The 25,838-nt window shown below is 42.0% G+C and overlaps 1 protein-coding gene across 1 annotated transcript in view; it reads left to right on the top strand.

The window, feature by feature from the left end:
* The first annotated feature begins 8,227 nt into the window (after positions 1–8,227).
* The window catches only part of KIAA0930 (KIAA0930 ortholog), a 74,703-nt gene continuing 57,092 nt past the window's right edge, over positions 8,228–25,838 (top strand). Inside the window, exon 1 of the mRNA XM_059816925.1 lies at positions 8,228–8,372. Within this exon, the coding sequence (XP_059672908.1) occupies positions 8,228–8,372 (145 nt within the window). The remainder of the gene's footprint in view (positions 8,373–25,838) is intronic.

The following is a 25,838-nucleotide window of genomic DNA, read 5'->3' as shown; positions in this document are numbered from 1 at the left end:
TAACTTCTAGTCTAGGTTTCTTTTATAGCCATTACTAGAATTTCAGATTTTTTCCATCAAAATAAGTTATCTACATCAGAATAAGACAATCAAACTGATAGGCAATTTGTGCCGCTGAGGCCAGCATAAAGCTTCTTGCACTTGCACACCTTATGGATTTAGTACCAACCACCGAGGCAAAATTAGTCTAAAGTAATCCAGACTAACATGATCGTTTAAGTGACATACCAATTCCTGTATCCATGTAAAAACTAGAATTATACCAGCTAGAGGCTCGGCTAGGCAAGAATTTAAGAACTAGTGCATGGTATCATTAGAGACACATTTGTCAAAGGTACTGGCCTGGGGGGCTAGGTGTTGGCCTTCTGGCCGAGCAAGTTCTTGGTTCTGGACTTTCCCTTACCTCAAGTCACTGTCCTTCCCTCTGTCACAGTTTCCCTCCTCACTCTGTTAAGTTTTGTGTTTAGGAAGGACCAGCTTTTTGCAGGTTTGTACTCTGCTTGGATCAGTAAGGTCCAAGGCTTCTTGAAATATATCCAGGCTTTACCAGGATTTAAGTCTTATTTATCTATTTTCTTTGTTTCACCTTGTGAGGGTGAACTTGCTTAATTTTTATTAAATATATGTTCATTTTCAGAAGTACAGTTGATTCAAATACAAGGCATAACTTTCCAGGCATTGCTGTACATAAAACTTCTTGTATAATACACTAAAAGTACAATGTGTCTGTCAAGATATATAGTCTGAAACTTAGGAGGCAATTGTTTGTAATTAAACTGGATGAACAAAAGTTAGGATGATTTGAAGTGATCATCAATTGTTGTTGTGAACTCACTAGATAGGTACCAGCTTGAAGAAATACATACAGGTATAATTTTATTATTTTCTGCAAGAACAGCAGATCCCATGATTTATAAAAACATTTATTGAAAGGAGCATTGCTAAGAGTTCTCAGAAGTAATAATCACTCTGGGCACTAATAAATGCTTTACAAGCCACTAAAGAGTTGAGATCCTTTCCACAGCTTACACAGCTATAGCTACCCTAGCTAACAGCATTTTCTCAGTTCACCACTGGTGAATCATTAGTACTGGTGGAAAAGGAAAATCATGGAGACAACTGAGTGGGCTTAATACCTTAGCATCTAACCTTGAGCTAGTGTGGAAAAAATGCATGGCATCGTCATGAATAAGATACTCAAAATCACCAATGTACCATTACAGTTGGAGACCCATCTTCAGAATAAAATTCCTGTTTTCACAGGTTTCCTTCCCCCCTCCCAAAATAAAGATCATTATTTTTTGACTCTTGAGAGAAAAAGGCAACATTTTGTATATTTTTCTTTAATCATTAATAGTACCTTGAGCCTTCAGCTTCTTTGTTTTGCTTTAGAGTCTGAACACAACTTCTCCATCACAAAATTAGAGATTGAGCTCCTTGCACACATAAATTACTTGATGCCTTTTAAGAGACATTTACTATCTATATTCTACAGAGGCATAGAGGAAAGTATTGAGTAAGTTTAAAAACCACAAGATGAAGTCCTGACCTCACTGATACCCACTGGCATATTTCTTTTACGAACTTGAGTCAGTAAGGCCAGATTTCACCCAAGATCTTCCTGACAATAAAATTGTTTTTTCTAAGCAGGAAAGAATTTTTCTAATTTGAAACTTCCCCCCCTAATTAATGTATTATATATATTTGAGTAGCAGAATATCTTACAAAGATAAAGAAATATTCTGATTAGGTGTCAGTGAAAGAAGAGGGTCTGAGTGGAGTTCAATCAACTGATTTGTAGAGAAAACCTTTGCCCTAGAGATAAAGTGTTGAAAATTACCTGAATTGTCTTGAATGTAGTTAACCCACTCTGAATGTTTGCTTAAGTAACTATGAATCCAAAGAAAACCCACCATACCAAGTTCTTTATCTAGAGCTGTTGCTTGTGCCATTTAGAGCAACCCAGCCTATAAAAGCAGGTCTTCTGGAGAGTACAATTTCTTTTGCTCTCTACTCACAGGTTCTTTCTTATTTTGCCTGTTACTTAAAATATTAACTAATGTTCATTAAAATTAATACTGAAATGCTAACAGAACTATACAATATAATGTAATCAACATAACATTAAAAACAGTAAAATAAAAATGCTGGTCTATTACAAAAATTGTAAGCTTTTCAAATACCCTTTTGGTTAGATATTTCTGGAAATAAAAGATTCAGTCATTACTAGTTGCATTCATCCAATTGTTACTCAAATTTGATTTTGCCCCTACATTTCTGGAAGTGTACACAAAAATTCAGGAGTTTAAAACCTCATTTCCAAATTCCAATGTAATTTAGAAATTACTGCTGAAAATTCAGTTTATTTTTGGAAAATTATCACACATCTTTTCCCAAAATACTTAAGAAATTAATCACTACGTTCTTTATAAACTATGCATGATTTGATCACTTCTTTGAACAAGTAATTTCTTTTATACCCTCTATTACTGTCTACTAGGATTTAAATTGCTCCTTAAGGCAAGCTGAAACCTGTTCTTTGTGTTTACAGACAGATCTTGCATAAGCCTTCAGCATCATCCAAAGTGGACAGCAAGCATGCAAGATCCCAACGGCAGCGGCCAGATTGGTGCAGCTTGGTGTTCCGCAAGGTCAGTCCACAACTCTGACTCATCTTGCTGAACCACTGCAGTTTCCCCACCCAGTTCTCTTCAACCAGACTTGTCATCTCAGAGGATATAGGCAACACTGGAGCACTCTTTCACATATTCACAGTTCAGAAATCCTGTGTCCCCAAGAGGTGGTGAACATTTATTTTTCTATTACTGCCTATGCACTCAAAACCTGCAACATATATATAGGCTAAAGAGCACAGATGCATAAAGACAAGACATAGGTAAGGTAAACACCTCAAGGAACTTAGCAATAGATTAGCTTCAAGTAACACTCCAGCGAAAAGCAATGCTAAGTTTGTCACTGCTTTGGACAGACTTCTCAGCAGATACTTGGCCTGTGCAAGCTCCGTGCTACCTCTGCTGTCTCAGACAGCTTCCCAGCCAGTTCCTTTTTTTCAGCAGAATCCTCTGCCCTGAATGCAAAGCCATACCCAGACTGGCAGTGCTGCCTTCCTGCAAGGGGCTTGCCTTTACCCAGGGACTGCCCCATTTCCTGTTAGGCAAGAGCTTAGCTATGTAATAAAAAAAGATGAATTCTTACTTGGACTTCAAATTTGCTGAGCTGATGGAGGGCTTGGGGTGGGTTCATAAGTGGTGAGGTGTTTCTGGATGCAAGTACAGCTCAAGGAAAACAATGAAACAGGGGTCCTCTGCAAGTGACTTATAAAACCCAGGAGCCTGTTATCACAAAGGCTATGGTTCACATCTCAATCCTATTAAGATAATGACACTCTCAAGAGCAACACAGGAGCAATCTAAGATAAAAAGCTCAGGTGAAGAAGGCTCAGTGGTTTTGGCTGCAGGAGAGAGAGAGATCAGGCTGGACTGAAAGCTATTCATTTAAGTTCAGACACATGTTTCTACTTCTACAACGCAAGACTGAGCATCTCTGGCTTCCACTCAGCATATCTCATGGCAATTAACTACTAAAAGCAGTGACAGGGATGACAAGAGTAGTACAAAGAAAGGGGGAAGGACAAAAGAAAAATAAACAGGTAGAACCCTCTCTAACTTCAGAAATACATCACCTTAAGTACTCTGCTGTGCATTCAGAAGAGTAACTACAAAGGATTATTTTAGCTGAAAAAATCTTGTAGTATTCTATAGGTAGAACTTTCAGAAGCTTTAATTGTAGGTTTAATCTTGGGAACAGAATTAGTCCTGGGCTGAACACTGGAAAGTTCCAGAAGTAACTTTGAATTATCTTTCTAGCTGACCAGTTTAACACAGTTTATAATGGGAGGCCCAAAACTGCTGTGTCCTAAGTCAGAATGCCTTGAGGCAGTTAGGGAGACAGTTAAAGATTGGAACATTAATCTCTGCATGTAAACTCGCTGGATGGCCCACTGACCCATGAGCATGCTTTCAGCAGAAAGCAACAGACTGTTGAAGATGGAGATACCCCAATTTATCATTAAAATATAATTAGGATTTTCTATTTTTAAGCAAATTGCTTAATCTCATCAGCACAAAACTGCATTTCATGCCCTGTATCTTTAAAGTGGCTATAAAATGCATTTGCCATATGCAGCTGTTATAAATCTGAATTTATTATTATCAGTAAAGAAAGACATTTGAAAAATGAGGGTATTTTGCATGCTTGTAATGGGTTGAATAGGACTTTCAAAGCTTCAGAATTACAAAGTCTATTCCTGCAAAAGTTTATGCACATACAGAGCTTGAAGCTCATAAATAATGCTCATCTTTTTGACAGGATATAAGTAGCTACACAAGTTTTGACAGGGTCAGTACTGTAAGGCATATATAGTATAGGACTCATCCATTAGAAATACATTCAAAAGCATTAAGTAAGCCCATATCTGCTAACTTGCAAACTCATTTTAATTGTTAGATATTCACACACCATGTGGTCTTATTAACATGCATTGCAGACTATCACTATTAGCTGCTGCTAAAATAAATATAGCAAAGAAAATATAGCCTTACATAAATAACTTGCTTGACTTTTGTTTAAGTGTGGCAACACTTGACTATTATTTACTAATGCAAAAAGACATATTTTACTACATTAAGTCAGCTGGTTATTTACAACAAACTTGAATTTGTCTATTGTTTTAGGTTTCTACTATATAGAACACACATCCTAAGTTAAAAATATGCATCCAGCCTATCCTCTGACCCACAACTGATCAATATACATATTTTACATTAGGACACATAGTGCATTATTATACAAGAAAGCATAGGCATCTATTGTCAGGGCACTGCACAGGCTGGAAGTTTCCTGGGGGCCAGGGAACTGGGAGGTGACCTTGTGGGCCACAGCACAGCACTACAGAACCTAAGCAAGGGAACAGGGTAAATCAGAGCCTAGGTCAAAAGGTACCTCCATGGTCATGAGGCAGGTCCATGGCCAAGCCGAGAAGTCAGCCTATAGGTCAAGGTCCAGATCAACAGCATCCATAGCCAGACATAGACACAACTGTAGCAGAACCAAAGGCCAATACTCCTTCACCATAGCCCAAGCAGACCCTCAGCACTGAGATTATTTAAACAGAGTCCCCAACCTGGGAGTGTGTGTGGAGGCCCCAGGTGAGGCTGGTCAGGGCCATTAAGGCCTATTAGTGCCCCCAGGGACCTAACACCCATTACCCCTTTGCAAGATAGAGAATTTATTATTTTGTGTGTAATTGAGTTCAGTGAGAGAATGCATGGTAGGAGAGGACTCCTGATACCAATTATAGTGATAACATGGTGCTAAGTGTCAGTGAGGAAGACCTTCAGGAACAATATGTAAAGATAGAATACAATCCCCCCTCTATATCAAGAGTTTGGCTAGACAGAGGAGTTTGTTGTTTTAAAATGTACCATGGGATCTTTAAAACCCAAAATTAATTAGCATTTCAGATTTCTAACTGATCCTAAGGGTACTTCATCAATAGCCCCTTTAAGAAAACAGACTTTATCCCTCTATCTTCTGATCAAGAGCTGTCATCTACTAGGAGGTGTGCTTGGCTAGGGAGGCCTACGAGAAGAGAAACAACTAAGGATTTTGTCCATGGGCTGTGTTGGTAGAAGCCAGAGAAAGTTGAAGGTAGGGCTAGGAACTGAATAGGGGCAGGAATACTGTTTTGTTACACAAAAGGTCTGGATGGGGCAGCAGAAGATTTGCTTAATTTCTTTTTTTAAGCAGGGTTGCTGGAACATTAGGGGGAGTGTTGAGGGCTCAGCAGAGGGGCTGAGCTGCTGGAGGCTCTAAAGAAACTGCTGCAGGATTGTCTACTGGCTGGTGACACAACAAGTGTCACGTATTTCCATGTACCCCTAACATGACAGTGGTGTTGGGATCAAGCAGTAATCTACTGGGGAAAAATGCCCAATCCTTAGCTAGTACAGCATGACACAAGGTAAATGAGACTGTGAGCTCCTCTGGCAGCAGAGAGATTCCTTCCTCCTGTCCTAAGTGTCATATCTTGGCAATGTCAGAAACAACTTGGGGACTAACAGTACAGGACAGTTTTCTGCTGTTCTTCCCTTTTGTAAGCCAGTGGAATAAGTAACTCTAAAGCATGCATTTACAGGGCCAGTGTGTGACTGCAAACCTTCATTCTCGCTGAGAAAGAGAACTATCAGATTTAACAATGGAAGAGGTGCTTAAGTCCCGTGATTGTATGTCCATGCTTTCCATTGCTTTGTAAAAAACTAGATATTTTACTAGCAAAATGCTGAATTGACTTCACATTTCTCTCATGTGTCCAATTCAGCATAGAGGCCTCCCATAGAAAATACTCGTCTATACCCCTGTAGTGGGAAATCAGTATATGGCTGTAAATAGCATTCAGCAGGTGTCTGAGTGTTAGTTTATTAGTGTCAGAAGTTGACATGAAACTGAAATTGAAAACATGGCACAAATGTATACTATTTTGGAGAATGATCATGCAGCATTTGAAAACTTTTCTTTCTTATTAAGCCGTAGCAAAAAGCCCAACTCTCAAATGATGTCAACTCAAGTCTTAAGTCCTCTGTCCCCTTCTCTCCTTCCCACCAGCGCCTTCAAGGCCTGCTAAGTTTCCAATAGGACTTCAGAGAGAATAAAAGGCTGCATAAGCCTTACAATATTTTTAGGAACTAAGGAGAGCATAAAGTAACATTATAAAGAAAAAAATGTTGATCGAATTGTTTGCAGAAGAACTGCGAAGGCAGTTATATTGCTCTCCATCTGTGGTTTAGCGCAAATCCTTAATTTATGAGCTGATAAAGGTTTGGCTGATGTTGGTATCTGCTGGGGACAACGAGCAGCAGCAACAGGGCTTGGGGTCCAACGTCTAACCTCTGCAGCACAAGCTGGCCTATTCCCTGAGATGGCCCATTCCTGATTTATGTTATACCTCACTAGCGAGACGTGCTAACGCTAAAGGAGAGGTGACCCAGCTCTGGGCAGACACTTCAAGGGATGCCTTAGGTTGGGTTCTGATCCCATGGCGCTGTACACGTATGGTTACAGCTGGCGGGGGACAGGCGAGCAAGAAGGAAGCAGCAGCTCAGGAGATTTGATGTCAGTGGGGCAGGCAGGAGAGCTCTGCCTGCAGTGGCAAGAGTCTGGCTGCAAATCTGTGGGGGACAGTGAGAGGGAAGGATGGGGAAGAAGGTGTCCAGGAAGCCTGACTGGAAACAAAAGATCTTTAGATGAGAGGGACGTGGGACTGCGTGGGCTGCCCAGGATGATGGCCCAGCGCGTGGCTCTGCTCTCCTCGCAGATCCTGACTGCGGGTGGATTTTCTTATCTTTCTGCTTGGCCTTGTGGGGTTACAGACCACCTGAAATACTAATTTGCATTTTCTGCTTGGCTCTTCCTGCAGGAAAAGGTATTTTTCACCAGCATAGAACATCAAAAGCAATACTTGTGGGTGGAGGCATGGGGTTCATCCTGGGTGAGAGGGCTCTTGCTGGTGTCCTCGGAAGACCAACCCATTGATGGTAGCGCTCTGTGTTTTCTTACTCTGTTGATAGCTGCCGGAGGAAGTTTTTCCTTCCTAACCCCTACAGCTGAAGGTGTGTTTGTGCAGCAAGGAGTCAGGTCTCCAGCAGGTTTGCGTCGCAAAAGGCCCGCGTAAATATTTTGGGTTTATATCCAACTACCGCCAGGAAACCCCGACTACGGGTAACGCAGCGCCCGCCGCGGGAAAGGGGCCGCCCCCGCCGGCTCCTGGCCCCGCCCCCGCCCCGCCCATGGGGCGGGGCGGGGGCGGGGCCAGGAGCCGGCGGTGCCGCCCCCCGTGCCCGCTGTAGCAGGAAGCGGCGGAGCGCGGCTGGGCAGCGCTTGTGGAAGCGGCCGCGGCGTCCCGGGGGGCTGCCGGTCGACGCCCGGGAAACTTTCTGAGGGGGAACCGGGGAGGGTCGCGCCCCTCGCCGAGCCGGAGGAAGCGGGGCCGGGGAGGGTTTCTCCTCGTTGCCACCGGGCGGCCCCCGGCTCCGCCCGCCGCTGCTGCCGGGAGAGCTGTGCGGGCGGCGGGGGCGGCAGCGCCGGGTGCCGCGGCCGCCTCCGCGGGGCGGCCTGACATGAGATCATCGCCGGCGGCGGCAGCGGCAGCATGGCCTCTGCCAGGAGCGGCGGCCGCGCCGGGCCGAGGGACGAGGAGGCCAACGGCGACCTGGACCGCTCCCTGCAGCAGATGCTGCGGGCGATAGCGGAGGAGCGGAGCCGCGCCGGCCTCCGCCAGGAGATCAGCGGCCTCGGTGAGTCGGCGGCCGGGGCCTCCCCGCCGGGCTGCGCGGGGCGGGGCGGGTGCGGAGGGGCGAGCGCGGCGCCCCGGGGCCGGGCGGACACCGGCGGGAGCGGGGACCCTCCGCCCCTCCGCGGCTGCGGGCTGGCTCGGGCTCCTGGTTCGCCGTGCGCAGCCGGCGGCGGTGGCCTGGAAACCTGTTGTGTGCTGCTGCCGCGGGGGTGGGCCCTTCTGCCTTCCGAAGTCCCCGGGAACCGGAGGGAGCAGCTGTCTGCTCCATTGTCTGAAATGCCCTTGGAGAAAAATGGTCAGAAGGCACTACGCACATCGGCTGATGATTTTTTTTTTTTTTTGAGTATAAACTATGTGTCATGTGTTTTGGAATATAAACAGAACAAATTTTTTGTTACTTTTGCCCATGCATGCGATCGTATGGCTCTCAAATGATTTCTGTAGATATTTTTTTTCCTCTTCTGAGTCAGACACCTCCCTTCTCTGAGTAAATGACTTCACGCTGCTTGCCATGGTCTAGTAAGCACATAACGTTGTGGCTCTTGGTGGTCAGTTAATTTTTTAAATTGTGGAGGTTTTCTTCAGCTTTCTGGCTATCTTGTTTATTTACATCTTGACCTGTGCAAATTTTACATGATACATCTTTATTTAGCTTTTGGCAAAGCCTACGCATTGCAAAATAAAAGTTTGAAGTTGAAATTCAGTTGACTTTAGGCGACAGAGTGGTATGATAGCTCCCTTAACCAAAATCCTTCGTATCAGGAAACTCTTCTGGCTAGGCTAATGAATAGAAGTCATTGATTTTTATGTGCAACAGTAAAGATCATAGAGGCAAGTTTTTGATGTGAGGAACGGTATCTCCCTTATTCAGAGCTTTTGTATATCCTGGACTGGAGCTGTGCTCTAAGGGGATGAATGCCCAGAAGTCTTTGCAGGGTCGGGGCTTTAAATTATGGACACTGATGTGCAATACGTCTTGTCTCTTCCATGTGACCTTTATTAATGGCTCATACTTCCTCAGCTCATTTATAAGGTCCTAAAAGTCTCCGTTTTGAGTTTTCCTCAGAATGAGTTTTTATTCGAGTTTTACTGGCTTTGTGGTGTGGATTGGCATGGGAAATCTCCCGTTCTCCGGCTGACCCTTGTGCATTGGTTTGTCTGCCAGTGCTTACTGTGGTCATTACAGGCAGGAATGGGCTCTCCCTTCTTTATTTTTGCCTTGAATATAATGAAAGCTTGTGCAAACAAAGAGGAATGAGGAGTCTGTCTTGTTTCTTTTTGCTTTCTTCTAATGGAATTGGATCTCCAGGTTTTACTGTAGTATAAAAACATTACAGGGCCAAATAAAGTGTTGTGGCAAAGAAACTGTAAACAACAGAAAAAAACCCACAAAATCTAAATGCCTGTGAGATTGCATTCATTGAAAAGCTGTTGTCAGCTCATGTTTGGCCATGTCATGTTTGAATGAAAATAAAGACGCAGGAATAGAAGTACCACCATCGCTTTCTTTTACTGAAAATGGAAAAGGGAAAACCTGTGTTGGCCGGTAAGAATGTAGAAATGCTTCCTTTCCACTTGTTTGAACGCATATCCACAGTGGCTCATCACGAGAAGTCCTGCTGTGTAACTTTGGGATAACCACACAAGCAATAGGACAGTATTGCACCTCTCTTCTACCGGATTAAGGCTTGAAAGGAAAAGCTCAGGAGAATGGCTTAGCTCATTGCACTGAGGGGCTGATCCTGGCTGTGGAGATTTGGCTGTGTACATCTATACCTGTGTGGAAATAGGTTATATGTCACCACAGGAGTGCCTCGGATGTTCAGTTTTTATATTCAGGGAATGGAGCTGAACTTTTAGTTGAAAACACTGCAGTTTGCCAAGCTGTTACGCCTTTCTCACAAGTGCAGTGTCCTGTGGGTGCAAGAGTGCCATAGATCTCCCTGCCCTGGGCAGCTGTGGGTGTGATGGACCTTCAGCTGTGGTGGCTGTGGGACAGCATGGCGACTTTAACGCAGGGAAAATCTGTTCTACGGTGGCTATTTCTGAGCACAGTTGCTGAATATCAGTTCCCGCTGGCACTCCCCTTGCTAAGCCCCAAGCACGGCAGAGTCACAAAGTGGGACCCCTCTCAGGATTAGGGGTGGCAAGCTCAGGTTGCCATAGGGACATTTAAATTGTCACAGCATCTGACCAGCTTTTTTAAATCTGTACATATTATTACCTAAAGTTTGGGAGGAACATAGTGGGAAGCTTCCTCAAGGTCTAGGAGCCAGAGAATCTCTCTGTGCTATAAATCTCCACTTTTGTATACTGAAGGATTTTTCCAAGATCTTCATTTCATTGTGTGCTGCATGTTACCAGATTTATAACATCATCACTCCTAGTGAATGAGTGCTCTTTTTCCCTATTCTGTATTTATTAGTAGGGAAGTAAATAGTTTAAATACTTCTCTTAGGAAAAACACTGAACTTTTGGAATGGTGCTTGGTAGAAATTGTAGATGAACAGAAGGTTATCAGGTGTAATCCTATGGCTTAAATTTATGCATGTCTGGACTGCGCTAGCAAATGCTGTTGCAGGGCATGCGACATAGTCAGAATAGCTGTAATCCAGCTATGCTGGGCACTAGCAGCACAGCAGATGTAAAGGCTTTTCCTGGAGTTCAGTACTCATGAAAGTAGTCACAGTCCCTTCTAGGTTCAGGTGGCTGACACACAGGTTTTGTCTGCATTTTGTGCCTGGGTGCTGTTACTTGAAACAGTCCCAACGATCCAACCTGTGGCACGTCACCTGTTGGGCTGCAGGATGGGTGTACCCACAGCTGGTTTTGTATTAGTGGTGTTTCTTTTTGTAATGGCCAAATCTTTTTCAGCTGTGTCAGTAGGTTAAACCTGTTGTGAGTTTTTCTGATTTCTCTTGAAATCAGCTGGCAAAAACTTGGACCATGTTAAATTCTGCGTTTTCCCCAAGTGCTGGTAACCCCTTCACAACAAAACGGGACATCACTTGGGTGGCCTCTCTCATTTTGTGTATTTCTGTTAAGTGACCCCCTATTCCTCAGCCTAAGGAGGAAATTGCTATTTTTGCTGACATGGGGTTTTGGTGAGAGGAATTGCTTTATTTCAGAAATATAACATGAGCATTTGTTCAACTGTTGTCCAAAAATGTAAATCCCCTTGCATGGGATTTTCCATATTGTCCTGTTTGTGTAATGCAGAAAATACAGCAAATCTCACATCACGCTTCAAAATGACTCATGCGTGACCCCTTACCAAGCTGCTTAGGGGGAAGGATGCTGCTGCTCTGAGAAGAAGTCTCGGCTGGATGTTAGTGTCATCTAGTTGTGCAGAGTATTACACTAGTGTTGTACGCAAAGCTCGTTTTGAAATGTGTTTGTTAGAACAGTCCACTGGCAAAATAGGTCTTGTTCTGGGGGAGTGATAGACTTGCTGTATGTCTTCTCAGCCAGGCTGCACGTAAGGCTCTGAACTTAACCTTTTTGGCCAAAGCCCTGAACCGGGAGGGTTTTATTTTTGGTTACATTACTGTGTAATGTTGTCAGATGCTGAATTTCCCTGTGTCCTTCTGTCCTCCAGTGACAAATTGCCCTACCTTCGGTGTAGCACAGTGCGCTTGGGTGGAGGTGTGACTTGGTGCATACTGGAACTTAAAATGAGTAAGAAAAAATAAATAGGTAGATCTGAATAATGTCTTGAACCATGGCTGATCGGTAATGGAGATATCTAGCCAGGTGAAAGGTGGAGAAGTCGTAAGGATCCTGAGAAGCAGGTGGTTGCCCTGTGGGCTGCAGGAAATGGGGAGTAAACAAGCAGTTGAAAACTGCTGCCACCATGATCTGTGGTGGCGGTGGTTACAGATGCCAGTGGAGAGGCCAAACCCTGCAGAAGGCCCAATAGTCTTATCAGTGATGAAGTGTTTCTTCTGTTTGGTTTCCCGGTAGTAGAGAAGGTGTTCTCGTATTTGACCAACTGCTGCTGAGGGGAGGGCAGAGGAGGGTGTACTTGGCATAGGGACCACAGGAGGAAGAACGTTCATCCTCAGAGTCTGAGGATCTCTTGGACTTGTTTGTGCAGCAGTGCACCTCGGGGCTTGTCATGTGAGTAAAGACAGTGGGATGATTCATGTGCCAAATTATCTTGATGAATAAATCCTGGAAATAAATAGGTCTCTGGCCTTCCTGAGAGAAGGAAAGGTGAGGTGGCATACAGTAAGTGCTTGTGCACGTGCATGTTGTGAAAATATGATGGAAACATAAAGACCCAAGTGCGAGAACGTGGGTAGAAGGATGAAGAACGGCGGAAGAAATTTTTGGAAAGCAAAAGAGGTTAAAATGAAATAAAAAGAAGAATGAGTAATTGGGATTTGAAAGTGCTAGATTCAGGCCTTAACTCTATCATAGTGTAATAACTGTTAATTAAATTATAATATTCAAGACAGATATATTTGCTTCTGAGGCTTTGAAGAAAGCGTAACCACAGAGTAGGTGGAAATGACTGCTGAGAATTTGCTGCAGTACAGAACTGGTTTGACAGGAGTAGCTTTCATGCAGAAACAAAACATATTCTTCATTCATGGTTCTTCCTGCTGTTAGTTCAGTGACGTGTCCAGTCAAAGGTGAGAAACTACAGAAGCTGGGAAGCTTTGTTTTCTTTTGATCTATGAATAACAAAGTGAGAAAATCATATCTGTCCTAATGAAAACTTGAGACACATATACAACCAAATTCACTAACTACGGGTGATGTCCCCTGTAATGAGTTAGTTTAATTTACTTTCTTTTCATTTAACACACTTAGAAGGATTTAATTTGAGTTTAAAATACAGTTTTTATGACTTGTACCTTAATATTTGTAATATTGAAATGTTCAATAAAAAATGAATTGTCAAATGCTGAAGAAAAAAAATACTAATGTAAGTAACTTATAGTAAAATTAAAAAAAAAATGTTTATAGAGTAGCTTCCTAGTCAGTAAAAAATAAATAAATCACAGTGTTCCAGCCAGGAAGAATCTGTATTTCTTTCCAGGAAAAGTTCTAGAAAGTACAAATGCAAAGCAAGATCAGGACAGATTATTTAAATCAGAGTTAAAGTAGGTACTTCGAAATCAAAGTGATTTAACCAGCTCACCCTGGGTATCGAATCTCAGATTTGTGTTGGAGAAAGATGAGCCAAATAGCAAAGGAATTCCAGCATGAAAATGGGTATAATGTGATTTTTTTATATTTTTTTTTTTTAGAGGTAAAAGGAAAAGGTGATTTTAAAGCTCCCTTTTTTGCCTGGTGTAGAAAACTGTCTGGGAGAAATTTCAGAAATCAAGCATGTATGGATACATTTGATGGGCAGTTGAGTGCTTGGATAGGGTGGTGTAGGAGAAACCACAGCTGGAGCCAATTCTGAGACCCAGTGGGTTTGGTCATGGGATGGGAATGTGTTTCTGCTTGTCCAGCAGCCCTGTGTGCAGGACCGATGGGGTGAGGAATGTGCTCACTGGGTCCTGTGAGGGATCTGTCTTGTTTTCTGTCCCAGCAAGGAGCAGGGCTGGGTGTGCTAGAGAACAGAGGGTGGGAGAGAGGAGCTTGTGGTGCTGGTCTGGGGTGGGCCTCAGCGGAGAGTACTCATGCGAGCAGTACTGTTTGTGCTCCAAGGACATCAGACTCAGGTAAGTCCGATGAAAGGTGATTTTTGGATGCTTGCATCAGGGCTGGAGCAGGCAATCTTAAAACCAAGGTGCAGTGCCAAGTTTTAAGGTAATGTCTCTTGCTGTAATGCATCAGTGAGAACCAAGTAGTTGAAGGCGGCTGCTGGGAAATTTCCTTTCTGGCAAGGCTGTGCTAGGTGGCATGCTTTTTGTTGATGAGATTGATTTCTGTTGGTATCACAGAGCAGAAGAGAGGCTGTGATTTTGCTGTGGTGTGTTTCTGTGCTGCGGTGGTGGAGACTGTGAGGGGGACAAATAAGAGAAATAACACTGGGACTGGGAGACCTTGTGATGTTGGGATAGGATTCTGTAGGATTGCAGACAGAGGCAAATAATGATCTTGAATATTTGGGCTGAAGAGAAAATAACTGGTGTCAGAAGGAGTATTGAGGTCTTGTGCCCTAGGAGCCCATCCTGCCACTTCTGCAGTCAAGCACAGGATGTTTAGGAATATCTGTGTAGGATCAGGTCATGGAGAATGGCAATCTGGGGTAAACTGTAGGGCTGCAGCCCTCCAGGGTAAATAACTGTTTTTTTTTATGCTGGTTCATTTAAAATTCCATTTTCATTGTTTATTAGAACCTTGTTCATGCTGTTGTCACTAATGGCCTGTCAGGCTTTCCATTACAGACCAGTGTTTCAGGGGATTTGTAATGTGGCTATGAAGGCTAGCTTCTGTCAGGAGCTTGACACACATCATCCCAGATCAATAGTATAATGTGGTCTTTTTTTATTACAGCTTTTTCATATTTTTTGAGCAGTTGGGTTATTAGTTTATTCTTTCTTTTTAATAGAGATGAAGCTTTATGGGATTTTTCATGTCCTGCTCAAGAGTATACATGTTCAAATTATAACAGTCAGACTGGAGATGCTGAAATAAGGAGGCAAGATTTTTTTTAAAAACAAAAAAAAAAAACCCAAAACCCCACCCCAACAAAAAAACCCTATAATACCCTTCAGAACATTGTTGCTCCAACTAAGTAAGCAGTTTACTTTTTAAAACGAGGCATGCTGCTGTTAATTTTTGGATGCCAGCAGAAGTTGCTCAATGCCCAGTTTTTTGAAAATGACTCCTTCAGAGCTGAATTATGAATCTGTAAGCCTGACAATGGGAATAGTCGGGGTATTTTAAAAAACCCATCTCTATGTACGTAATACTGTAGTTCTGGTTGATACCTTAACTGTTTGGTTCTGTTGTTCCAGCAGTATTCTCTCTAAATCTTTAATAGGATACTAGTCGCAAATCCATTTTGAAGTCTGGGTTCTGTTTCGAACTTTAAGATGGATGGGAGGTCTGTTTTAGGGATTAAAATACAGCTTAGCTTTACAGTTCAGGACAGGTCTTCTAAGAATTTAACAGTATATCTGGTTGGATTCTTTCCAAATAAATGAAAAACTGAATTTCCTGAAGGATTAAGCGTGTTGGTCTTCCCTCTCATCATCTGTGTTCAGGATGCTGATCAATAGAAAAAACTCAGAGGATGCAAACTTTTCAACACTTGAAATAAACTGTGTCTTATGTTCCAGCTACATTTTGAGGAAAAACAAAACCCTGCAATTAAATAGTTAGTATTGATTGTTACATCTACTTATCCTTGTAAACGGGCTAAGTAGGATCAGGGTAGCAGCTCGCTGACATTGAAAGTATTCCTATGAAGTGAATGATAAGGTGTAAGGAGAATGTCTGTACAAAATCAATTCATGGTCTCAGGAGCCCACTGAATAGTGAAGCTACTTTCTTCCAGTCGGTATTCAAAAGAACATAGAACAGGCTGCTTTTGGTCTGTTTGCAGCCCCCTGGGCTAAACAGGGTAATGTCAGAGAATCAAGGTTGCTCATTTTTTGTGTGTGTGATCCCAAAGAATGTATTAATTACTATTCTTGATGCAGGAAATAAAATACAGTCATGATACAGAAACACCAGATACAGCACGATACTGCTCCTGTAGAGGAGTTGTGGTAACCTGGGTACACTTCAACAGCAGTTCTGTTGACTGAAGTTAATCAGATGCAGCAAGAGTCCATCTGAATTCTTACTGTTAAAGGCATGAATACTATATATAAAGATTTATAGGGTTTTCTGCAATCCCATTTTAGAAACAAGGTTTTAAAACTGAAATTCTTGTGATTTTTGGTTTACCTGGTCTCTAGTACTGTAGTACTGACTGTGTGCTAGTACTATGCAGAAGCTGAACCCTGGCAACAGTAATATTCTCTATCATTCTTCTCTGGGAGTTCCTTAAACAGGTTTCATTAGGGGTCTCAAAGTTAAATCCCTCTGAGGTGAATGTGTTCTTTTGCAGGCAGATAGGGTATTGTGACATGAAGAGCAATTCCTTTTGGGGCCATGTCCTTCCTGCCACTGCAGAATGAGGAAACGGGTACTGGTGCTGGTATTTAGGCTGTATCTGGTGTTTCAAAATATTCTTTGCATAATTTTCTTTTTTATAGCTGGATCTGTCAGAAAGCATAGCATATGGAGGCAATCAGTAGTCCTTCACGTTAGGACCAATTTCAAAGCATTCCAGGGTGTTTCCAGGTACAACAGTGTGCCGGACATTCAGAAGTGCATTTGAGGCCACCTGATCTGTTGTACTGTGTCAGGTTTCCCTCGTGGGAAATTGCATCGTTGGTCTTTCTGTCTCTCCCCTTTAACCAGGATGTGCTCAGTGAGTCAGGCTGAGGCTGCCCCTGGTTTTGATGTTAGTGTTGGGGTGATGAAAATCTCTAAGGCTCAATAGTGATCTAGCTTTTTGTAAGCTACCACGCGGAGGAGAGAGGCCCTGTATTCAGTAATTGCCAGAGGCTGCCTCCATGCCTGGCTTCTCAGTTTCAGGAAATTGGCATTAGGTGTTGCTACCACTTTATCAAACCATAGGGGCTGCAGGGTGTAGGGTCTTCTGTAGGAAGATTGGCAGCACTTAGCCTTTGAACGCTTGGGTGGTGTTTCCCTTGACCAAATGGATGTGGAAGATGTATTACTTCCGATTATCTGTATCTGGAAGTAATATAGATAGTTTTAGCTGCAGTCTCTGTTTGCATGTCTAACTACCAAGCTTGGATAAAAAGAAGCGAGTTGGAAGTTCTTGGTCCTGTCTCACAGGGCTCCATGTGATCAGCAGGGACTTGAGAGATGGATTAAAATGCCAGTGAAGCTATAGCTGTCTTTGCACTGTGAAGAGTTTGATTTAATTGCCTTGAGATGCTGAAACGTCAGCAAGGTGAGGGAAGTGTTTTTAAATGGATTTATAGTATTCTGCTAAGAGTTGTGAAAGATTTCACCAGAAATTTATTCCTCTGCTTTTTCAGAGAACAAATACAGGAGTTCTTGAATGTCTAGCAATGTTATATTTTCAATAAGGAGTACGTTTACTTACCTGCCTTAAAGGACCTTGAGAGGTGGATTTTAAATTTCCATAAAACTTGGTGCTCCATAATAATACGCAGGATGTTTAGTGTAATTTAAGTAATCAGTCCTGAGGAGAGGAGTTTATTGCCCTATCATAAGGGTCACTTCTGCTTAATTATTTCCTGAGCTCATCTTCTCAGAAACAAAGCAGCAAACGCATTGCTTGGAGATAAAGGTCTGTGTAAGCCCAGTGGCTTCCTAAATAATCATGATCTAGCTTTTTATATACTTCATAGGAATGGTTAGATACTTTTTTTCTTGGTTTTAATGAGAAGTTTAATTCTGCCTAAATAATGAAGATCTGAATGTATGACCCATGTTTTTCATAACAAGGGTGACTAAACTCTAGTCAAAGCATCATGTGAATTGTTAGTAGGCCATGTTTTACGTGAAGAAAGGGGAACTAATTTCATCCTCTTTGATATTACAAGCATAGATTGCATTATGCTGTGTTTTTTAGTCTGGCTCACCAGATTTATGCTGGATCGTATTTCATAAGTGACTTTTTTCCTTTCAGTTAAAAAAGAAACAAAGATGTAAAGGTATACATGAGGTACTTTGGGGATGCAGGTGCTTTAAAAACTTCCAGGATCAGAATAATTATCGTGAATTTTTTCACTTTCTTCTGTTCAACAATGTCAGGCTATCTCATTTGTTTATATATATAATTCAATGCATTGATCCTATGACAAGATAAACCTATTTTTTTAATGGAAGAATGATGCCTTTAGGACTTGTTCCATGTTTGAGTGTGCCTAGTTGCTCCTAGAAGCCAATGGGGAAAAAGTGATTGTGAGCCTAACATGAAAAAGGGAAAAAGCAGGCAAAATGTAAGATCCAAAGTATGCTTTTAGCTACTTTTAAAATTTTGCTGTTTTGCATTTATTTCTAAAATAACTTTTCTAGGTATCTCCAATATAAAGAGATTAAAAGGTTTGGACTTGCTTGGAATCCTGTCTTGAAGCTCACTCTAATGTTTGGCTCTGAGGCTTTATGATTTGGCTTTTGTAGATGGTACTAACGATGTAGGTGTTGCACTCGGAGAAGGCTGGTGTCCCGTTCCTGCAAGCTGTGCAATCCTCTGCACGAGAGGCAGTCTGCCTTATATCCTTACTGTAGCGTGGCCAGGAGCACCACCTTCAGCTAGTGATATTTTACTGTCACGAAGATTTTTGGGTGTTGCCAGGGTATAGAAGACCGTCATCCATCTGATGCTTTGCTTGAGACTTTGAGTCCTTAGTCAACCTGAGGTTTTATCGTTCATAGTTCTTTTTACTGAATGTTTCTGGCGCTGCAGAAGGAGGGGGAGGAATGAGTCACTCTCTAAACTGGAACACAGTTGAAGTCTATAACCCTGTGTGCACATGCTGAGGAGGAATATACCAGCCATTAATGCTGAACTTCAGAGATCTGGATTTAGTGTCTGCTCTTCTGTGAATTTCTTCTGTGATTTTGGGCAAGTTGCTGGCACTCTTTGCACCTGTGTTCCCCATCTGGTATTGGGAAATAATAAGCCATTACCTCAGAGGGAAAACTCTCCTGTGGTTGACAACTCTACTAATATCTTAGGGGCAAAGGGTGAGTGGGACCTGAGAGCTCCCTCCGTAAGCAATATCCCAGAGGAGTGGAATAGCATAGCCACAGTGGAGTGCACCAGGGAGAGCATGGGTCTGTCCAGCGTGGACTGGCCTCTTTAGTCCTGAGCTTATTGGTTTGGCAGAAAGATTGAGCAAATGAGAACAGCAAGGAAAACAGAAGACTTGACAGTTCATATATTGCAGTGTTAAGTGATTTAAGGGCTTTGTTCCCCCTCTGAACAAAAACAATGCCTGTAAATAACATAAGTTTTGCTTTATTAACAAAAACCATAAACACAGAGTTGTCTGTGGGTTTTCTGGGTCAAAATGTGAATTCTGAGGTCCTTTTCAACCTGAATTATTCTATGTACCTATGCACGTTCCAGCGATGAAGAAAACTCCAGGTTCAAATTTTTCATCCTGTATTGTTCTGAATGGGGCAAAAGGGGGAAATCCAGCATAGGCATATCCTTCTTCTTTCTAGTTTCCTGGCAAGAAACTTTAAAAGGAATCACAAATATTTCTTCATCAGCAAAATACTGTGAAAAATGCAGCCATTAAGAATGTAATGCTTACATTGTACTTGTTTGTCACTGTCTCTTAAACCTGAGGTTGAGGACATTTTCTAGAATTCAAAGAAAACAAAAGGACAGAGGGGAAATTGGAGTTTCTGTGGCTATATCTGAAGCCTTTATATGTCTCTTCAAATGCAAGATCCATGCTTTAGTGCTTTGATGATTGAATGGAAGAATATTAAGATTTATATTCTTTACTGCAAAACCCTAGTGGCAACATCAAAAGGTAGTAAACTATGTAATCAAAATCACAGGGGACGGTGTTTGTAAGCCCAGTGGTGGGGAAAAGCAGAAAAAGACATTGCCGCCTTGTTCTTTTGCTGAGGCATTTTCTAAGTAAGACCTTTCTTTCTCAACTCACATGTTCCTACTTAAGACCTTGTAACTGTCATGAGATAGAGGTAGTGGTTTCTCAACAGATAAAGGTTGTGACTGTTTCTGGTTTTATAAATGATATTTCATAACAATGTTTTTAGTCTGGAGAGAATGGCTGGTTGAGGGTGATGCGCGTGGGAGAGAGACCCAGGGAGGGGGAGAGAGAGCAGTAGAAACAGAGCTGAAGTGTCAAACCATAGTCATGTAGCAGGTTGGAGGCAAAAAGCTAGGAAGTCTCTTAAATATTTATTCCAATATCATATTCCCTGGGCCGCTTCACTGTAGTACACCCCTGTGCAAGCCTTCCAGATCTGTAGGGATTCGTAGCTGTGCAATTCTCTTCTTTGGAGGAGAAATTGGTGTAGTGATACTGGTTACAAATGGAAAAGGATGGCATGTTTTCAGCAGGTAACATGTTAATGGTAGGCTGAACCTCCATTTATTAAACAGAATCGTAGCTTTGCAGTAGTTACTCTCTGTCTTAAGGAGTAGGGTGCTGCTGGCTTTAGGGCAGTTGTTTTGGGTTCTTTCTGACTGAAGTTAGTGTGTCGTGAGTGTTACAAAAGCTCCTTTTTTTCCTCCTTTCTCTCCTGTAACCAATAATGACCATGTCTCCAGAGAGCCAGTTTTCCTTGTTTTCAATTGTTCTGTTGTGGGCTAAATTAAAATCTTGTGCTTTACTTGGGGCTGTCAAGGAACAATACCTTTGCTCACACGTACAAGATGCCCGCAGCACAAAGACTGGTGTGCTGTCAAGGGGATTGACGGTCTCCAGATCTGCAGTTCTGCAAGCTACATGCAGTGCCTACAGGCCGGCCTTGGACTGGTTTCTTGCCCCTTTGATGGTTTCACAGTGAAGTGATACGCTGTTAGAGAAAACATTTTTCTTCCTTGTATAAATGTGGTCTGTTTAAAGAGAGGGGCCTGCTTTTGCAGTAAGAGGAGGTTTCACTGGCATGTGTGTGAGTGGGCAGACACTCTTTCATTTTTATTCTTAGCTAAACTGCTATATTTGTTATTTTAGAAGCCCGTGTTAATAATAATGGAAATGCTAAAGGGAGTGCTGCCTAATTAGCTGCAATACCTAGGCCCTGGCAAAGACATTCAGTTTGTTGGATGTAACATTAAGTACCACTTTGCTTTAGCCTGAAGACTTTAGAAAGCAACCCAAAGAGGGATTTTTAAAGGGCTTGTTTTTTTAAGAAGTACCTCCTTCTGTAGATTAGTCTTCTTACGTATGTGTGTCAAGTTGGACACCCAGTTGAGAGATGCAGTGTCAAACAGGGTTTTTTTAAAATCTTGGCTGCAAGATGGGTGAAAGTCAGCTTCTAAAAGCGAGTGAGTTTGTGGTCTGGGAGGTGAGAGTTACGGCTTCCAGTGCAGAGTTGCCAAGTGCTCGCTCAGAAAGCTGCTGCCAATGTTTCTACTTAGAAGAAAGAAGCTGAATTTGGAAAATACCAGTGTGATAGTAGGCATGTGCAGGAAACAGCTCTGCTTCCCTGCAAACTGCTGTTGCAATAATTACTCCTTCTGCCTTGATAGCATGATGCTAACTAGCAGCCCGCAGCAAAGATAAGATGCCAGGGGAGGTACGTATATGAAAACATCAGTAACAACCACACTCTAGGTAGTTCTGCAAGGCTGGAGTTCTTCCAAAATGCGATTTGCTGCTTTTACCTGATCTACTGCAATAGTCTCTCAGATAGTGCTTTGACAATGGTATTTGTTAAGTGTGAAAATAGAGACACTGGATGTCATAAATTTACAGGACTGGCAGTCTTTGATCAGAGTGATTGCTTTGGCAGAGAACAAAAATAGCATGTATATGTAGTGTTGAAAATGCATGTTTGTCCTGTTACAGACAAGGTTCTGTACTCCAGCAGTGCCAGCATGCTTCATAAGTTACCAAGTGATCTTTCCAGACTGGATTTAGGTCTTGGAAAGTTTGTGACTGTTGCTGGTAGATCCTGGAAGAAGCAGTAGGGAATGTGTAACCGTTTGTCCCTCTTCCACTGGGTTTAAAGTGATTGCATCTAGTGGAATCAAGGTTGTGTCTGCTACAAGGTGTAACCATCCTCCCTTATGTGAGTTAGGAAACACAGAAGCTTTCTGCATTAGTTTCTTATGTGAAAGGCATAACTAGGTGATTCCTCTGGTGTTAATGAATAAATTAAATCCGTGGAAGTGATGCTTCAGTCCTTCATGGAATTGCACATGGGTTTGAGCGAGGTTTGGATGCAGTGTCTAGGGAACTGAACTACCACATGCTATGAGAGGCTGAAGTACAGCAAAGTAGCTGATGACTGTTGGATGAAAATGAGTTTTATTTCTGTGCACCAAAGTTCAGTAGCAGATAACTGTATCCTGTCAATTGTGTTGACCCTTGCTATGATTAGATATTTAAAGTAAACTGGCAGATGCCTGTAAGATGCTGTCTCGATATTGTATTTCATACTGACATATGATATTTAATTATTTCTCTCTGAATTTAACATCTAGGCTTGGTCTGTCTCAGAAAATATTTCTCAAATTATTTATGTTTCAGTTTGAATTCCACTTTTTCAAAGCGGATATCTAAGGATGGTGCGCAGTAGTTTATGCTTTTAAATCCTGTGGGCTTCGATTCAATGTTAAGTGCTAACTACAATGATGGTTTCCACAGCATGTGTAGTAATAGAAGAGAGAAGACTGACAGGAAGAGGCGTGAACTTTAAGAATACGTTTTACAATTTTTTTTTTTCTATAGGAGGTTGTGTTTGTGTTCTCAGCCGTGATGACATGCAGCAATCTTCTGCAGCAGGAGAAGAACAAGTGCAAATGGAAATGGAGAATTGAAACAAATGTGGATGAGAGAAAGTAAGGTCTCCCTCACCTTCCCCTTCTGAGTAATACACAAACCATCCCAAGGAAAATAAAGGAGAAAACCACAGTGCCCAGGGTCCAAGCACTGAGACTTACTGATGCTTTTGTGTGAGCGAACAGTTGTTTTCCTTTGATATTCTCATCACCTGCATGAAATGAAGTAACAAATAAGCAAGATTTTTGTTTCAAGATGGGAGGAATCAAAAGAGGGCCCAAATTTGAGGAAGCTCTAAAGCCCCAGCCAAACTTTGTGGCTAGTGTTCAAACTCAGGCATGTTCAGTTATACCTTTCTCTGTCACTTTTAGTGGTATTTCAAAATACTGCACAACGATTTCTATGTCCATTGCATTTTGGCAGCCAGCATAAAATGTATTACAGTACTGTAATATATGATACTACGTGGCTGTCATGTAAAAATAAGCATTCACCTTAATGTTTGCGTCGCTAACTACAGGTATTCATATGCTTAGAATATACTTTAGCATGAGTTGCAGGATCAGCTGAGTTGTTCTCTTCACATGACTTCCACAAAAATGTTTTGAGGAGTTGGACTTAAATAATACATGAACTCGTGCTAGGCCTCTACAAAGGTCATTCTGTGTTCCTCTCAGTGGGAGAAAACAAAGTGATAATGAACATGATAAAGGTAATCAAAATGGCAGATGGTATGCGAAGTTTAGAAAGCAGAAATCAAAGTGTTCCAGAAACTGAAGTTTTCTGAGGTGACCAGAAGTAGTTTAGAAAGCAGTTGAGGACGTAGATAAGATGTGTTATTGGTATCTAGAATGGTGAGGTGAGTACTGGGCAGAAAATCTTAGTTTGGTAAGAAAATAGGAAGGAAAAAAAAAACCCACCCCAAAACTACAAGAGGATGCTTACCAAATCTAGTGTCCTTTCTCTTACAAGGTAACAGCTCTTCGTGGTAGTTGTTCTACTGGTTTTTAGCTGTTTTCTGCATAAGGAGGTGCTCAGTTTGACCTAGAAAAAGCAATTCAGTCCATGAAAGAACTTCTCTGTGTTGTGTATTGTTCTCCTTTCATCGTACGTTACAGATGTGCCTAAAGCCATGCTCAGGATAACTTCTGTGAGTCACTTCTCTCTTGGGTGAGATTCAATAAAACAGAAAATAGTGGAAAAGAATGGTTTGAATTCAGAAAGAGCTGTACAAGATCTTAAGAGTAAGGAGGCAACTGAGAAACATGTTGTGTTGGTTGATTGCTCTTCAGTTCCAAGTGTGTTCCTCAGGTGAGTGGAATTGTTTCCATTGCTGATGCAGTGGGCTTTTATTAATTTAATCTTGGAAAACTAAAACATATTTAATATTGAGCTTTCCTTTTTGTTAAGGCTCTTTTCCTGTGTTACGTATTGTTGATAGAGGTGTTCAAACCACAGAGCTCTGGGCTAAATTTCCATCATACAAAGCTGTGCAATTTCATACTATGGTTGTATTTGAGTGTTGCCTGTGAGGGCTCTATTATAGCCTCTTCTAGGCCTGTTAATGTGTCCTCTTGCACAAGAGCACGTTTGAAATCTTGATCGTTGTTCCTGGCTGTGTGTGATGGTAGATTCTTTTTTCTAGTCATGCTAGAGCTCTGCAATGAGAAGATTTGAAGAGCAGGGAAGAAGAGGAGATTGTTTTGTGGAAAGGCATGTATGTGCCCCAAAACTGGTGGCATTGGAAACTTTGGTTCAGCTGGTTTACAGACATTATGTTTAAAGAACAAGTTGGTATTACCTGGTTTTAGAGCTGTAATAGTTTCGTAATAGTTCCTCTGTTTAGTGCAGTCAAAAGAGGAAGTCAAGTGTTAGAAGTTATGAGGGACGGGGTAGAAATCAGTGTTTTGCCACAGAAGGATTCCATGGCACATGCTCATCTTTAATACTACAGACTTGAAAAACGTTCAAGGAAGGGCAGCAGAGGTGCTATGGGGATGGCTTCCATACAGGGGATGTTTAAGTGGTAGGCTAGGACTTCTCAGCCTGGAAAAAGGATGCTTCAGGTCTTGTGTGTGATGGAGACTTATAAAGTGGGTGGCGTGAATACAGTGTATAGGCAGTAATTGCTCACTGTGTCTTCCTGTAAAGAAAGCCATTCCATAAAATTGGAAATTGGTAGGTTCAAAAAAAAAACCCAACCCCAAAACACACAATGTATGGTAAAAGCTGTGGGGTTTGTGGTCACAGACAGTTGTAGCTTGTAAAAGCTTATGTGGGTCAAAGGAGAGCATGAACAGGTGGGTAGAACAGAGATTCGGTGGAAGCTGCCACATACACAGACTCTGGCACAGAAGGTCACTGACCTGCGAATCACTGGGGGCTGTGAGGCTACTGAGGAGAAAGGTAATGTACTCCTGCCTTCGTCGGCCACTCCTCCCTGCCCATCTACGTTGCCTACTGTTTAAGGCATGATACTGGGATAAACAACCTTTGGTCTTGACTCACAGTTCTTATGTGCTGGTTTTGTATTACTTGGAATTGAAAGGAAAGTGTTCTCCAAGGAATTTCCTCATCGAGAATGTCCTGTAATAGCATTTCACTAGGTAATGGCTTAATACAGAAAGAATTTGAAATATTTCTTCTTGAACTTCATACTTACAGTTCTCAGTTATCTGAATTTAGCTTCTTTGTGCTATTTCTATACTGTTCTTGCAGTAACTCTGTAGAGTTACTGGATATATAACTTTGATTATTAAAGCCAATGTAAGAAATTGTGCCACAGAATAATACCCCAGCATTAATCTCAGGCAGCTAATGAGAGATAAGAAAAATAAGCTCTTTTGTGTCACTGTTTCATTAACCAAGGCAGATCAAGGTACTGGCATGGACCTGGTTTAGGAAGAGGTTAAACTGCAATTTTGTGGTGTCTTGTCAGTATACACAAAGTGGTAGTTCTAGACAGTTGATGGTAATTATGTTGATAACTAGTGTCTAAATAGGTCTTTGGTATC

The sequence above is a fragment of the Gavia stellata genome, chromosome 4 (genome assembly GCF_030936135.1).
Source record: "Gavia stellata isolate bGavSte3 chromosome 4, bGavSte3.hap2, whole genome shotgun sequence".
NCBI lineage: Eukaryota > Metazoa > Chordata > Aves > Gaviiformes > Gaviidae > Gavia > Gavia stellata.
The sequence above is the reverse complement of the archived record's forward strand: the minus strand, read 5'-3'. Positions and strand labels throughout refer to the sequence as shown.